The following is a 17152-nucleotide window of genomic DNA, read 5'->3' on the forward strand; positions in this document are numbered from 1 at the left end:
GGGGGGGGACTAACATTTTAGGACTTCCGGTTTAACAGGTACATATCTAGACCAAGGTGTAACAATCTAAATAATATGGGTGCTAGTCGTTGTTCACAGCCCAACTATTAACCCAGAAAATTGTATAAAAAGCTATGAGCTTGCCAAGTGTTGTGAGACTGATGGGAAATTCCAAAGTGTTAGGAGTATAAATGGAGACCGGAGGACTCAAGTGCCAAAAAATATATTGCTTTTTGCCTACAGGTTCTATATGCAGATGCAAACATTGTTTATACAGCTTAAGCTTGCATGGCAGGCCCAGTGGCAGCTTCTATCTTCTCATCTAACTTTTAAGAATAGTGTGCTTGCCAAAATATTGAATAATCAAAGTTGTCCAGCTATGGACAGCAAAGCATCAAGTTTTCATGGATAAACTTAGTTTAGACTGGAGCATTCATCAAGCTATCGTTACAGTGTGAAAATCATGATTGATCCAAAGGTTTCTAGCTGCAGGAGGAGCTCGGGCTGCTCTTCACACATTTGTGCAAGCTGTTAAAACAGCTGGCACTGCTGTGTTGTTACTGTGAGTGTTAAAAGGAAATACACCTAGAGGAAACACTAGTAAAGGCTCTTTGGGTGTGCTTTCTTTCACCAAAACTTCTGATGTTTCAGTCTGGCAGTCTTGGCAGGAGCTCAACAGCAGCTTTGTTTGGGCTCGTTTTAGGATGGAATGAGAAGTAACTGAAAACTGGTGCACTCATGAGACAGTTATTAAACTCCTTCAGTGGAACAGCCAGAGGCCAGTCTTCCCAGAAGTGCTGTGTCATTTAACAGTCACACAGCACCGCAGATTGTTGTGGCTTGAATGTACTTTGTCTGCACAATGTTATTAACTTAAGAAACAAACTAGAAAAACAAGTCTTTCCCTTGTTGAGTTTAGAGGGTGGCAGGTTTGGGGTAAATTTCCACTAGCAGCAAATTTCTAGGTGCTGCCAGTTGATGCAAAGTAGTAAATTCAGCATATTTCTGGTGTTTACATATATTGTTTACCCTTAAGCATTGCGATCTGTAGAGAACACGTATAAATTCAGCTGTGTTCAAATCCAACATGATGTCAGGAAAGAGTTGGGAATCTGCACTATACAGAGAAAATAACAGGATGGAAAATAAATCCTTTTTTTTTTGCGTTAATATAATGAGACAAAAGAGTGACCCAATTTCCTAAAAAAGCACACATGTTCATTTCACGTGACAGAACATTTACTTCTGCTGTCCTCTCCTTTCTTGGGGGCAGGGCTTTGAGACCTTTCCCCTACATCCCAGCTGCCCTTACAACACAATGCTAGTCAGATCCCTGATTGGCTTTGCATGGTGCAGGTTAGCCAATCATAATGCCGAAAGCAGGTTTACTCATATTTCAGAAGACGGTGAATGGCTTGAAGCCAAGACATGTGCTTTGTTTTGTTTTTGTCTTTTCTGGGAAAACACGAAACCTCTCCACCCTTTTAAACTTTGTTTTGTAGAAGACTTTTCTGAGTTCACTGAGTTCGTAACAGAAAACCAATAAGGAAAACATGTGCAGGATGTAAAGTTTGAAGGGAAAAACAAGTATAAACTGTGCTTTAAAACTTTAGAAGATAAAACCTTCCATCAGCAATCACTAAGTTGCTAATTGGGCATTGAACTGTATCTTTTATTGTGAGTTTATTTAGAGACTGTTGTGCACTACAGCTAAAAGTGTGTGTGTGTGGGGGGGGGGGGGGGGGGTGGGGGGGTCACGAATTTATTCTTGCCATTTAAGCAAAAGGAGAACCAAAACACCAAAACAAAGAGCATTCAGTTTACAGTTTTAATAGACAAGCAAAAGAAGGCAGATATGAACAAACGCCCAGTAAAACACAGAAAGAAGGGTGCAAAAATGAAAAACACTGCATATCAATATAAAAAAAAAAAACACAAGCAAGACAGTCAATAAAAATATGACAAAAGCTTTGCTATATAAAAGCTTGCCTATAAAAAATGTGATCTCAGAATTAAAAGGCAATCACTGACTCAGCAAACCTTATCTCCTCAGGCAGCTTGTTCCAAAGCTGAGGGACTTGTTGACAAAAGCAAACAAACATTCCCTGACTGGCACACACACTGCAACAGTCCAGTTCTCCCAGTAAAACTTCATGCTTTCCCAGAACCACACAGTGACACCATGTTCTCCTACCCAGACTTAAATCCCATATAATTAAAGCACGTCATTTAGCACCAGTCCCTCCCTTAGCTGTGTTTCCATTTGCATATGTGACAAAAAAGAAAACTTGATCAGTACACTGTGTTCAGTTCCTTTCCTCTTACTCGACACGTGAGTGTTGCCGTGTCGTAAGAGGATGCGGGAAGTTCAGTGCACCGCTACAATCTGTGAAAGCCACCTAATGGCATTCAGTCACCATCTAAATGAGTAAATCCCTTCTACTTCCTGGCTTTGAAGCTCAATAAGGGGTGTTTCCATTTGCATGCAGAATCCAAACCTCCTTCTGCCTGGGAAGCTCAAACGATGGGGAGACACTGGACAAAGGATGGAGAGGGATGCTGCCCTGTTGCTATGGCAACCACCGGAATGTACAGGCTGGATCGTGGCGGTTCTTGTGTGGAGTGCCAGAAAAACCCCCACACATCCATGTTATGTAAGTAGGGGGGGAAAAGCATCAAATGGGGTCTCATAAATGGAGCTGCGCAATAGCCCCCTGGCCAAACACAGCTTTATGATGCTGGTCAGCTAGCAAGCACTCACAGTATGGCATCAATCAATGCAAATAACTCTTATTCCATATTCACAGTGACAGTTTCTGAGGTCTAATGTAACAACGCACGAGGATCTGCAGGAAAATCGGTCATTGTTAGAGGTTACTGCTCTGTTGTCAGTGCATGCACAGTGCAATCCTACTCATTTCTGCTGTGGTGTTGTGTAACAAATCACACTGGTTCAAACCAGCGCTGGCGCTTCTTGTAGTCAGTGCGAAATGGATGGAGAGCTCCCTGCATCATAAAGTCATGGCTCTAGAAGGACGAGAGAGTGATGAAATTTGCAAAACAGCTCCGAAAGAAACCAATGCAGCTTTTTGTTTTATGCAAAATGCATCTTAAGAAAGGTGCAAGAGAGGAGATGTCAGTGGAGGACACATGTGCCTCCTGGCTCATTTCTTGGCAGGAAGCATGAATAATCCTATTTTAGAGAGAAACATATAGAACAAGGAAAATTCTTTTGAGTGTGAGAAATCATCAGAATTTATATCTTTGCAGGGAATAACTCCATCTTTTCTTTCTCTTTCTCCCACACATTCACTAACATACATTTACAAGCTGTGCTTACAAGCACTATCAGAAATAAAGATGCAAACTCATCCCTGTCTGCATGAGCATAGATAACATGCAACTGCATATTTTGTCCAGCTGCACTTATACTCACATAATTTCGTATGTTCCCACAGACGGGCTCTGTGCACTGGCTACGAGGATCCTGATTGGCTGAGCACTCTGGTGTGATTGGACTTATGTTAGATCCCCACCAGCCACTCAAACTTACCTGTGCTGTGATTGGTCACGCCATTACATATGACACAGTGACACAGTTTTGGCTGTGCTCTGCTGCAGGAAACACAGTATGCTTTTGTCTCTCGTTGATGGTAAAAACATGGAATAGATGGAAGCATGATAAGAGAGGAATGGGGAGGTGTGTTTGCAGTCTTTTCGTAGGTAAAAGTGTCAAAGGCAAACATATAAATGTCCACATTTAAAGTAAAGAGAAAAAAATATATATACAGTGCTTGCACGTCCATCAGTTTATTGCTACTCTTGCTTATTAATCTACTTGTAAGATTTAGTTGGACTTCAGGGTAAAATATCTGCACTTTAATTCTGCACTTGAGTACTTCTGCTCAGTCATCCAGCATCTGTTTAACTTTTCTTCTTCGCTGTTGCTAAAAATTACTGTTCATCCATTCAAGTGTCAGGAACGTGTTGAATTCATAATTAAACATCCTGTCACAAACAGTTCTGTGCAGTTTCACCAGAGTTCAAACTGTCCACACTTCCATGGCTTGAAAAGGGGGCTGAGGAATGGCCAAATGCCAGTACTCTTCCACCTCAAAATTCACAAGGGTTGCTCCCCTCCCCCAAAGACTCCCTGCTGATTTATCAACAGGGGGTTGTCCCTTCTTTAACATATAAAACAAAGGATGGCCGGCAGACCCCTACAAATCCTTTTTCTTGGTAATTTTCCATGTAGTAATAAGGCACGCAAGGAAAAAAAGCTTCCATGTGCTACTTAAATTTGGGGACAGGGACAGGTTTTTTTAAAATGACAATGCTCAAAACAAAAAAGCACACACCACAGCCTGCACTGCATATTATACAAGATTCAAAGACATTTGAAGGGATCCTGGACATCCTTTAAGGAATTTTGCTGGCAAACTAACAGAAGACACTCATCAGATCTGGGATCTAACCCTCATGTTTACTTTTTTAAAAGTCAACTTAATAATTCATTTAAAAGAAAACTTTCAATGTGTACATCACATTTTGTGGTTTCCAGGAGTGTAAGGAAGTAATCTTCAAGCTGACAGTCGCGTGGCAGTCACTACCTCAAACTTGTTTGCTCAAAAATTTGACTAACAAAAAAAAAAGTGCTTGCGTTCACATCAGCCAAACACAAGCTTATTGAAAAGCAACACTTCAGGATGGCTCAGCCAAAAACACCCTCCTTCACACCCTTTCTCCTTGTACACATTTGTAGCTATTGTGTGTATTAAAACCAAGCTGAATCAAAGATAAAAGATTTCTTGACGTATTCATTTACTATTACTGATGAGTAAAAGTATTATTAATGTTAATGCAAAAAAATAGTCCTTTAAAACTGTATACAGGATTCAACTCAGGAAAAGAACAGAAAACTTAAAGAATAGATGTCGGAGTTTATCCTGATTGTCACAGGATGAAAGGCGGTGTATTGCATCACAGGGCTAATGCTGAGAGACTGACAACCATTCACACTCGGTCACCAGTTAACCTATCGTGCATGTCACTGGGCTGTGGGAGGAAGCTAAAGTATCCTGAGAGAACATGCAAACTGCACTGACCACAGTGTGCTGAGAAAAAATACTCTCTAATTCTAGCATATGATTTGCTGTAGCTGTTGGAGTTGGGCCGGATTCAACCACAGAGACTCCTTTATGTGTGCTCCAAAGCCAAAAGCATGTCACCCAGTGTTGACAGTACAATGCAAATACAGGCCATTTAAAAAAATTGATCGAGAAAGTTTCTCCCAGAGGAGTTTTTCATAATGAGCAAGTATCTGGAAAGAACACCAGCACATCAGAGGACTATGGACAGTTCTGAAGTTTTAAACTCTCGGTTTACTCCACCACAACACAAAGACATTCTTTGTCTTCTCAGGAAGGGAAAAAAACACAAGCACAAATATAAATGAGCATAGCCCACAGTACCAGTTGTTCCACTTATTTTTGATGTTGCCCCCAGGTGACAGTATACAACTAAAACAGGAGGACGTGGGTCTGCAAAGCTTTGCTTGTCACCTACAGTCCACCGAAGCACATGCTGAGCTTTTTACCATGTTCATGGGAAAAGTTGCTTACACACTGGAAGTCCAGGGATTAGTAAGATCACTCTGACGGTCATGAAAGGCTTATTGTGGAAGGATAGATGACAAAATAAAAACAGTGCTTCCAAAGGTTGCAGTTTTTATTCTTTTCTTAAAAACAGAATTGCACTTTTAACCCATTTATGGGTCATATAGTTAAATAAAACCATCAGGGGAAACTTATGTATGATATAACTCCTAACACATTACATACACATGAAATGGTGAAGAATCCAAACAATGTGCAGCTCTTTTGCAAGAGGTCAAAAGTCAAAAATGTTCAGAGCCTGAGGTTCAATGTTTAACATTAGTTTAAAAATGCTCCCAGTGAAATGTGGTGGAACAGAAACACAAAGCAGCCTGAAATACAAAGTACAAAACTGTAAAAAAGTAAACAACTTAAGTAAATTTACAGACTCACTTGTCCCTTCTGGGCAAGATCAAATTACTATTTGTAGAGTGACACTTAGAGTCAGCAGGTTTGAGCTTTAAAGGTTGGGTGAGACGGAGAGGCAGATGACATCACTTAACATGTAAAGCTTTGTGAAACTGTACGCGTATAGATGTTTTCAGGTAGTAAGAGCAAACAATAAAACCATAAACGTCTTGAGAAGACAGATTTCCACCATAGTAAGCAGCCCCGGACCTTTAGACGCATCACATGATGTTAAACTTAAACCAGCCTGCGTCCTGCGTTGACCTGTACAGCCGAGCACACTCATAAGACTTCCTGAAAAGCATGTGAAACTCGAACCTATGAAAAATCTTTAAATAAGCTTATCATAATCATCTACATGTCTTCTATGTGATGCTGGCCTTTCCCATAGCGCTTACTTGTTTGCACTAAGCTGGCTGATCCTGCCTGACAAACTCTATGTGCTCTTGTGCAAACAATAATCAGGTCACGACTAATGCAAAAATTATACACCCTCATAAGAGAGAGTGTTGTTCAAGGACTATTTTTTTTTTCTTATATAGGAAATAAGAAAGCAACTAGAAATACTTGGCAAAATCGGTTCTCTATAAAGCTATATACCAGCAAAGGGAGTACATTCATTTTCTGTTTCCACTTTTTACGATTAAGATTGTCTCGTTCAGATTTGGCTGTTTTTTTGAAAGACACGCTTAAATTAAACAAGACAAAGTATTAGAACACTTTAAGAGGACGACAACCTCAATCAACACAGCAGGAGCTTGGATACAGAGTCAGAGTTTATGCAACATCACTAGTATTGCTATCAGCTTATCAGATGGATAACAATAGGAGTAACTAAAGTACCTAGAAGAAAATCTGTAGTATCGTTTAACTACTTTACTTCTTGTATTTATTTAAAGCTGATTTGTTTCATTCAAGTTCTTAATCATCAAAACCAAAGCCTTAAGAGAATTTAGGTCACAGTTTCAGGACACTATTTTTTTTTTTAAAAAAAACCCTTCAGCAAATATTAAAATACTATCCAAAAGCTTAATAATTAAATAAAGGGGACATGATGTCTTAACTATTTACATGTGCCCCCCAAAAGTTGATTCTGCTCATCTGGACGTATCGTTTTCAGTGGGAGAAACGTTTTCCCAAGATTGTTTATAAGGTTGGGAAACCTGCAGTCAGCTGAGACTGAAGAAGTCACTTGGATGAGTGACGAAACGTTTCTCCCACTGAAAACGCTACATCCAGATGAACAGAATCAACTTTAGGGGATTTACTTACCTGGATGATTGAGCATGCATCGAGATACTTACATGTGGTTTCTCAAAGGAGTAAGATTGATGAGATGAACTGACTACAACGGCAGTTCGAGCATTCAGACATTTAGCAAATAACATGTAAAAAGGGCGTTTGCATTATGAACTTGAATATTTAAGGTTTAAAAAGTGAGCAAAACATTAACAACAAATATCACTAATTTTTCTTTCCAAAGGTAACAACACAGAATTAAAAACTTCACACTTATCATTCGAGTTTACTTTACAGTAAATACTTTGCAGGAAGTAAAGGGCAGTGTAGGACTACAGGAGTTTGAGAAGAGATGTGTCCAGTGAATTAAAGCACAAGAGTTCAAAAGAACTTCTATGGTGGAATAAAATGTTGACTATATTTAAGAATATTTACAGTGCACTACCTTGAACTTTTTGGATCAGGGCTGTGTCATAAAATATGACTTCAACTTCTACAAAGTTTTAATATTTTTCTGAACAGCAAACTCCAGAGCTGAAACAAACAAAACACGGCAGGGCAATTCCTCAGGAGGTGTCTATAAAAGGTGAATGTACATACTGTGGCATTGCCCACTGTGAAATCTTGAGGTGAGCATCTTAAATATGGACGTTAGGTTTACACATGACTGTGACACTCATACAGTAGCAAATCATTAAAACCTGTCCTTTTTGACTCTTGTGGGAACCATGACTTAGAAACCGAATGACACGTTGCATGCAGCAACTCATGAAACTAGCGATTAAGACCATAAAGTAATCAGGAAAGGTATTACTGTGTTTACTGGAAGCTGAGGGTCCATTTTCCCGTACACTTCTACATAATCAGAGTTCTCTTTGAAACCAGAATGCAGAAACCAGAATTCAGACCACAAAGCTACATCCATCTTTTATATACAATCTATACTCAAAACTGGGTGAATATCAACAGACCCAATGTTAAAGGTTTTTAAGAAGAAATAAATATTTTCTCAGATTCAAAGTTATTGGGATTCTAACTCTAGTCCTGCCCTTTGCCTTTCCATCCTCTCCCCCTGCATCACACACCCAGGACATGATAAAGGATATTAAGACTGGGCAGAATTTTGCATAAAACAAACAACCTGGTTAAAGTCCGTTGTTGGTTATAATGAGGCCCAGAGCAGGACCTGAAGGAAGAACACAGAGGTAAAACCCAGCTGCTTTACTCTATGTTTTTTGTGTGTTCACCTGAGCAGCTAAGTCCGTTTCTCTATTGAATCCTCATCTTTGTTCATAAGTGTTACAAAGTCTATGCTTATTCTTCAAGGATTTCAGTTGATCTTTTTCCACCTCCCTTTAAGCATACATACACAATGCAACCACAACGCGCACGCATGTCTCTGGCGTCATAAAGCCGGGGTGTGTTTATTAAGTAAGCTCAGTGACGGTGCTCCAGGCTGCGGAGATCAAACCACAGAGTCAGACTGTTTCTTCATAGCTAAGTAACGCGGTACAAAATGTCTGACCTGAGGCTTTGATTACGTGCACAGTTAGATGGAAAACACAATATTAAATATTAATTTATTTAATCTTGACTGTGTTTGTCTTGGCTTTTAAAAGGCAGATACCACAGTTTGTGTTACATAAGATGACGTGGTGACAGATGACTTATAAATGACTGAGTTGTGTTAAAAGGATTAAATGTTCTTCAATTTTGAACTTCCTTTCATGGCTGATTGAACATGAATTCACACGAAATCTGTGATTAAATGTAGCAACAGTTGGCAAGCCAGTTTTCTTTATAACCATCTGATGCAAGTTTTTCTCCAAATTCTTTGAAATCTCTAAAACTGACAAAACTTCCAAAAAACGTCTTGAGTCACTATTTAAAAGAAGCTGAAAACAATGTTGAGTAGGAGAAAAGACGAGCCCTATTGCAAGTAACTTCCATGTAGCACAACCCATCATTGGTTAGTCATTCTTTCTTTGATTGTGATGGGTCACAGCGTTGGTATTATTAATAAAACCAATGCATCACACCTTATGGGAACCGCCCTAGTTAGTCATGCTGGGGTGGATAATTTATGGCAGAGTATTGACTCTGAGTCATCCTAACCAAAGAAACAAGACCAGCACAGGTCTAAACATTGATGATAAAATTACATGTGTGATAACAGAGTTATTAGAGCCTTGTGTGCTCTTATTTATTTTTATTTTTATTTCACTTTGACATTTTGTTTTTAAATCCATTTAGTTTCACTTAGTTTCCAGTTTCCATCCAAATTTTGCAGCAGAAATTCAGACTCATCAGGTCATACATCGTTTCTCTAATGCCCTATTGTCCAATTTTGGTAAGCCTGTGTGAACCGTAGCATCAGTTTCCTGTTTTTGACAGGAGTGGCACCTGGTGTGGTATTCTGCAGCTGTAGCCTATCTGCGTCAAGTTTGGACATGTTGTACCTTCAGAGATGTCCGTCTGTATGACAGTACCTTAGTTAGAACAAGTGGTTATTTGAGTTCATGTTCCTGTCCTATCAGCTCAAAACACATTAGCACTGTGGCTCATGTTCTCTTTTTTGGACCATTTTTGTAAACCCTAAAGACGGTTTTGTGGGAAAATCCCAGTCGATCACCAGTTTCTCAGTTACTCAGCCCAGCCCAAATCACACCAACATTGCCATGTTCAAAGTCACTTAAGAGGTCAGATGCACAGTAACTTAAGAAATACCAGCAAACAGAAAAACGCTGTAAAAGCACACATTACACAACCAAAGTTCAACCTGTGGACCTTTATGGACTTTATGCTTTATTCAACTTTTGTTTTCTGTGCATTTACATGATTTTTCTATTTGCAAGTGTTTTCTTAAGGTGCAGTGTATTTGACTTTTCAGGGCCACCGTTTATATATTTTTGGTCATTCTGATGTTTAGTTTGAACTTCAGCAGGTCATCTTGACCATGTCTCCATTATTTAAATGCTTTGAGTTGCTGCCATGCAATTGGTTTGTTAAATATTTGCATCAACAAGCAGTTGAACAGGTGTTCCTAATAAAGATGAGTATATAGATACTTTAAAAGGAATATCTAACAACTCTGACTTCATTACCCAAAAATAGTCGCATAAAACAGTATTCAATGTGATGTTATGTAATTTCATATAAAAAAAAAAGTGCTGGACTTACAATGTTGTACTTTTTAAAAACTGCAGCAAAGATTAAAAACAGTAATACCAAAAACCTATATATACAGTCAGTGATATAAAATGTATTGATGTTGGCATGAAAGAAAACCTGTCTCAGTATAATTCTCTTGTCTCAGTCCCCCATCAAGTCCTCATACACAGATTAGTTGGTGGTGTTGCATAATTGTCTGCAGTGTGTCAGGGCCTGCAAGTCATCTCATCCAAGCACGCACACACACACACACACACACACACACACACACACACACACACACACACACACACACACACACACACACACACACACACACTTCAGAGGACCTCACATTGCTTTCCAGTAATTTCCTGGAGACTTACCCAAAACCAACCAACCTTAAACTAAGCATTTATCTTAAAATGAAATGGTTTACAGAACGATGACCTGCTTTTTCCATCAAGCGTAGAGGCATTTTGATTATGTAAATAAAAGATATAACATAGGCAGCATAAATACACACATGTCACAAGCACAGGGGCGTGCTGTTTCTATGTCTTTCATTCTGCGTGCTGCTTTTACGTCACTGTTTACTTCACAGAACTGTATCAATTCTCTTTGAAAATGTAAAGATGAGGACAGAAACTGTAGATAAATTGCTCACTAAGCACTTGAGGCTTGTGTCTAACCCAGAGATTTAAAAATGATTGCACAAAAGTAGTGCCCTCTCCAACCCCCCGTACCCCATTTAGCTTCTGTAAGATTAAAGGCTGATCATGTATCTGATGGTGCCACAGCAAGTTTCTTACTGCCATTAGTCTGCTGCAAACGCCTAATCCCAGCAAATCCTTTATTTTCCCCAGTACATCCAACACACACGCACAATGCCAGCCTTAAATGAGGCACAACAACAAGTAGGATAAATAAGTGAAGTAGGACCAAGGAATGAAAACTGCTGTGTCGCTGCTCAAAGGATTGTCATCACGGAGAAACAATTTTCTTCTAATCCACGGCCAGTAATCAAAGCAGACGACAATGACGCATTTGCCCACGAGGCTGTGTTCTTGGTGTCCGTCTGCAACCTGTTCAGAGTAATAGGATCACTGCAGTGGAGGGCAGGGGTTTTAGGGAGGTCACAACAGTGGGGGTGTAACAGGCTGCTGAGACAACATTGTTTAGACAGATGCATGTCTCTCAACGGTGAAGCCAAGAACAGAAACAAGTGTGTACAACTGATACAGAAGACTGAATGTGGATCATGTGTGCAGTTTGAGTTCATTTAAACAGGTTTTAGGTACTAAAGTCAAATGATGAGTAAAAACTTTATAGCTATAAAACTTATAACCTTTCTTATAGAACTTAAAACACTTCAAAAAAAGAAGATTTTCAGAGACACAAAAACATTTTTTAACCTTAAACATAATTCGCATCAATATTTATTCATAGCAAATAATCAAGTTGGGATGTGGGTTTTAACAGACTTCCTCTCCCCAGCTTATGACCTTGTTTCCAGAACAAGATATTTGTGCTTTAGAAACAAACAAAAAACAGAACAAATTCTGAATTTGAAAATTAGGGCAGTAGTCTGTTTATAACTCTGTTACATCATCTCTGCTTTTACAGCACTGCGTAAGGATGTTTTTAACTTCACTTGAAATTCACATTCTTCCTTATTATCATATTTGGGCTGTTCAAAAGCTCTTGAACTCCTTTTTCATATGTCTTATTTAATGGCCTTGTAGTACCATATCACCCTATTAGAGCACTTCGCTCTCGCACTGCAGGCTTACTTGTTGTTCCTAGAGTATTTAAAAGTAGAATGGGAGGGAGAGCCTTCAGTTTTCAGGCCCCTCTTCTGTGGAACCAGCTTCCAGTTTGGACTCGGGAGACAGACACTATCTCTACTTTTAAGATTAGGTTAAAAACTTTTCTTTTTGCTAAAGCATATAGTTAGGGCTGAATCAGGTGACCCTGAATCCTCCTTTAGTTATGCTGCAATAGGCATAGGCTGCTGGGGGACTCCATTGATGCATTGAGTTTTTCTTTTTCAGTCACCTTTCTCACTCACTATGTGTTAATAGACTTCTCTGCATTGAATCACACTTGTTATTAATCTCTGGCTCTCTTCCACAGCACATCTTCTATCCTGTCTTCCTTCTCTCACCCCAACCGGTCGCAGCAGATGGCCGCCCCTCCCTGAGCCTGGTTCTGTCGGAGGTTTCTTCCTGTTAAAAGGGAGTTTTTCCTTCCCACTGTCGCCAAAGTGCTTGCTCATAGGCGGTCATATGATTGTTGGGTTTTTCCTCTGTATGTATTATTGTAGGGTCTACCTTACAATATAAAGTGCCTTGAGGCAACTGTTGTTGTGATTTGGCGCTATATAAATAAAACTGAATTGAATTGAATTATTTTGTAAAGCGCCCACTCTTTTAAGTGAGTCACATGGTAAACTACAAATAAGCCAGTTTTGCACCCGACTATCTCACTGTGAAGGTATTTTGCTGCAGGTTAGCAGCAACGTAGTATGATGAAACTTTCCAGGTCACGGTTGGTGGGAAAGGGGCGAGATGTCCTCAGTGACGTATCACAGTTTTTAATACCTTTGAAAGCCCCATCATCCTATTTTATGCGGAGTCTTTAAAAAAAATGCAATTGAGAAAAAAAATAGTAAGCTAAAAATCAAACTAAATATGATATTTTTTTCCTTGGTTTTAATATTCTGACAGCATGATTTGATGTCAGCGGTTTACCTAGCTTTAATTGTATTCCAGCAGCATTTTCGCTGTGTTGTAATTTGGTGTTTTGGTGATAATGTATTCCAAGCTGACAAATGTTTAAAGGCCCAGAGGTTCTAGTGTCCTTTATTGATGGAAATCCTCCGAAAATGTCTGTTAATCAGCTATCAACCTGGGAACAGCTAACCTGACAATCTTTGCTATGCTAACAACGTCATAAACCATATGGTGGAGGGAATTATGTGCTGAGCAGCTGCTGAGTCAACTGACTTCCTGAAGCCACAAGTCAGGGTTGACCTAAGTTCACAGTGAGGGCAAAACTCCAGTATGTGTCATAAGTGGTGGTGTGATATGTTTGATCTGCAGTATTTATGTTAATCTGATAAGCTAGTTATTTCTGGCTGATGATGCAGTGACTGTGTTATATTAACCAACAACACATCACATACAGTTTTGCAGTGCCTTAGGTGATGTCACTGGAAATACTGGAAACAAGAATGTACAAAGTGACGTGGATTACCCCGCCATTTATTGTTCGAAAAACCTACATCTGTTTGTGACTTGCTTGTCCAACACATCCCACATATCTGAGGAATCTGGAGGCCATGTCATCATGTCAAACTTGTTGTGCATCTCAAACAATTCCTGAATCATTTTTGCTTTGTGCCAGGACCAATTATTCCGACGAAAGAAGCCATAGTCATCAGGGAATACTTTTCCCATGAAAGGGTATACATGGTCTGCAACAATGCCTAAGTGGGTGGTATGTGTTAAAGTACATGTGTCCCAGCAATACATTGCCCAAAGCATCACACTGCCTCCACTAGCTTGCCTTCTTCCCCTAGTGTATCCTGGTGCCAGGTACCTAGTGTTCCCCAGGTAAACGACACAAACACACCCAGCCATCCACGTTATATACTCCCTGATCCATTTCTGATCTTCATGTGCCCGTTGTTGGCGCTTTCAGTGGTGGACAGTCGTCAGCATGGACACCCTAATGGATCTACAGCTATGCAGACCCATACCTAACAAACAACAATACACTGTGTATTTGGCAGCCTGATCTACAGTTATTTGTCTGTTGGATCGAGCCACAGGGCCAACCTCACTACCCACAACCTTCACTCAAGGAGCCTTGAATGCCCATGACCCTCAGTCACCACTGTTTGTTTATTGGACCTCTCTTAGTAAATAAGTTGTTTGCCGTTTCTGTTCTAATCATCTGGTTATTAGTTTTATCCATTATTATTGTTAGGCATGCATATCTATAGCTGTGTGAATACAGATAGGCTGTATAAAGTTTAGTTTGTAGTGTTGTTCGTTTTTACATGTGGGGGTGGTTTTGATAAGAGTTAAACTTCTACCTACAAACCTTCTAGACTTAAAGCATTTATTTACAACAACATGAATTGGTGAATGTCTGATACCAACATCACTGATGGTTTTTTTTTTTTTTTTTTGCTTAATTGTATTTATTAAATATTTTTAAAGTTTAACTGTTAATTGTCATTGAACATCTGACTCTTTTTTTCCCATCTAAGTGTCTCTTTAGCTCTATAGACCAGTTAGTGACTACTAGTTGTCAGGGGAAAATAAGCATTTGCCAACCGGATAGTGAGCTAACAAATTTACTGTGCAAACTACTGTGTTGCTGTGTTGTAATTTGGTGTTCCTGTAATTATATATTCCAACCAGACAAATGTTTAAAGGTGCAGATGTTCCAGTGTCCTTCCTTGAAGTGTTTTTTTTTTTATTAATAGGGCTTTGGAGCGTGATGTCACGGGGGTGGGCGTGGAAAGGATTTTGGCCTGATCCGCCATTTTCGGGGTCTAAGAGCAAGCGACGAAGGAGCGAAAGCACAGCCATGGTTCGTACTTGCTGTGTGGTCGGCTGCAATGTTCGATCTTACGATCGGCACGGGAATAAACTTGGGTTGTCTTTTTATGCTTTCCCAACCTGGAAGCAATATCAAGGAGCTCATGTATCGGATGTTACCAAACGAAGGCGTCGAGCCTGGATAGCAGCCGTGAGACGAGCTGATATCAAGTTCTGTTCCATCTCCCCATATCACTTGGTGTGCTCCAGACATTTTCATTCCGGTAAGTGCTAGATATGTTCATATCACACTTTATAGCTGAATAATATTATCGTTGGTGGTCTCGGAAGTTATAGAAATTGCGATCAAACATGAATGGAGTGACTTTGCAGACATATGTGCTATGTAAAGATTCGCTAATTCTTTTGCACAACTGTAGGGAAGCCTGCCTATGAAATGGATCAAACAAATCCAGACTGGGTACCAACGCTACACATGGGGCACTCCGAAATCCGAACATCACATTCAGACCGTCACAGGAGGCGAACACAACGCCAACAAAAAAAAGCACTAGTAGGAGGTAAACAACAACCGCACCCCCAACCACAATCTCTTATTTTAAAAGTTGATCTTAGTCAATTAACACAAACATTTGAGTATTCATACTGCCTTAATGTATAAACCACTTTAAAATTCCCTTGTGTATTTGCACTCTTTTTATTGGACAGGCTTTCACAATGGAGCTGCAGAATGTGAAGGTGAAGCCCCAGCAGAAGTTACCACAGGAGAGCAGCCAGAGATGGACAACACAGAAGAGCAACTCCATAACAACCTTGTTAATTTGGCTGAGGGCCAAATTTGTCTTGGACAAGTAGAAGCAGAGGTAACGGGTGCAGATGCAGAAAACAGTGATATCAGAGAGAAACAGACAGAAGATCAAAGACTGACAAATGATTGTGTGCGCTGTGTACAGAGCAGAGCAGAAATAAACCGGCTGCTGGAGGAGAACAGAAAGCTTAAATCAAAGTTGGACAAGACAGAGCTGAATGAAAACTTTTTAAAGGGTGATACGGAAAAAGTGAAATATTACACTGGTTTTACTTGTTTTGCTATTTTTATGTCTCTCAGTATGTCTCTGAAGACATAGTACTAGTAAAACCTTTTTTTTTATGTGTTATTGTATGAACACACTGACATTACATTATGTAACCATTTCTGTACCTGTTTCACTAAAATGACGTTATAATAAAAGCAAGATAACAAATAACTGTATTTCACTCTTTATTTTACAGTTTGACAATTGTTACATGGTAAGTGCTGCAGGTTTGAAATCAAGTTATACATATTTCAATGCACTTCTGACAGAAAACTAGACACCAGTGGTGTCTACAGTGTCTACAGTGGTGGCAAACAGCGTGCATCATCGAAGCTGTGATTCTCCCAGCACGCCACACATACCATTCTGGGCTCTTGTGTTGCAGTCTTGTGCGTACCTCGATAGCTTCTGCCTGTTCTTCAGTAACTTTTGCTGCAATTATGTACTTTACACAGTGCAGTTGCAGCTCGGTAAGACCAAGGGACTGTGCACCTGTGTTGTGCAAACACGCCAGAGACATTGGTAATGTGGAAGATTGTACAGTGTGTGATGTGTAGTATTTATCCAATCCAGACAAACACGCTGCTTTATTGTGTTTATGAAGTGTGTCTAACACTGGTGACAACTCCTCAAACGTAGCAGAAGGAATCTTTCGTTTTGAAGGACGGCTTCTTCTGCCTTTCACCACAGACGGTCCGTTTATATTTTCATCAAGAGTCTTTTTTTGTGCTGCTGAAGATGAAAAGTCAATGTTATGGCCAACCTCTGGCTGTATCTTGGTTGTGTTCCCCGGCAAAACCCAGTAGGCTGGTTCATCTGTGACAGTCTTTGTGCCACGGATCCTCACTGTTGCCTCCACTTTAAATAGAAGTGCAGCGACATGGGTGCAGGTCTCAGCAACTCCGGCCATACAGGTGCAGTGTGCAGCTTCGACCTTCCCCGTGGTGCTTACAATTACCCATGGTCGTAATGCAGGTTCATTCAATCTTTGGGAGTGCAGTACCTGTAACATACAAGGACAAGGTTGATGTAAAGACAATAAATGAAATGA

General features: G+C 39.9%; 2 protein-coding genes across 2 annotated transcripts in view; one reads left to right on the forward strand and one right to left on the reverse strand.

The window, feature by feature from the left end:
* Positions 1–16152, forward strand: LOC146497738 (uncharacterized). Its single transcript, XM_085140427.1, has 3 exons — positions 1–15288; positions 15445–15585; positions 15734–16152. Exons 1-3 carry the CDS (start codon positions 14889–14891, stop codon positions 16150–16152), a joined length of 960 nt encoding a protein of 319 aa, XP_084996553.1. The 5' UTR covers positions 1–14888.
* Positions 15001–17152, reverse strand: part of LOC146497739 (uncharacterized) — a 19406-nt gene continuing 17254 nt past the window's right edge. Inside the window, exon 2 of the mRNA XM_085139498.1 lies at positions 15001–17104. Coding sequence (XP_084995624.1) covers positions 16337–17104 — 768 coding nt within the window. The 3' untranslated portion in view covers positions 15001–16336. The remainder of the gene's footprint in view (positions 17105–17152) is intronic.

Source organism: Neolamprologus multifasciatus, chromosome 18, assembly GCF_963576455.1.
Source record: "Neolamprologus multifasciatus chromosome 18, fNeoMul1.2, whole genome shotgun sequence".
Classification (NCBI taxonomy): domain Eukaryota; kingdom Metazoa; phylum Chordata; class Actinopteri; order Cichliformes; family Cichlidae; genus Neolamprologus; species Neolamprologus multifasciatus.

Bases quoted from the DNA above. Each gene is read 5' to 3' on its own strand.
- LOC146497738 (XM_085140427.1), top strand. From the start codon at position 14,889: ATGTTTAAAGGTGCAGATGTTCCAGTGTCCTTCCTTGAAGTGTTTTTT. The intron at 15,289-15,444 runs GTAAGTGCTAGA...GCACAACTGTAG, and splicing joins CTCCAGACATTTTCATTCCG to GGAAGCCTGCCTATGAAATG. The intron at 15,586-15,733 runs GTAAACAACAAC...TTTATTGGACAG, and splicing joins AAAAAAAGCACTAGTAGGAG to GCTTTCACAATGGAGCTGCA.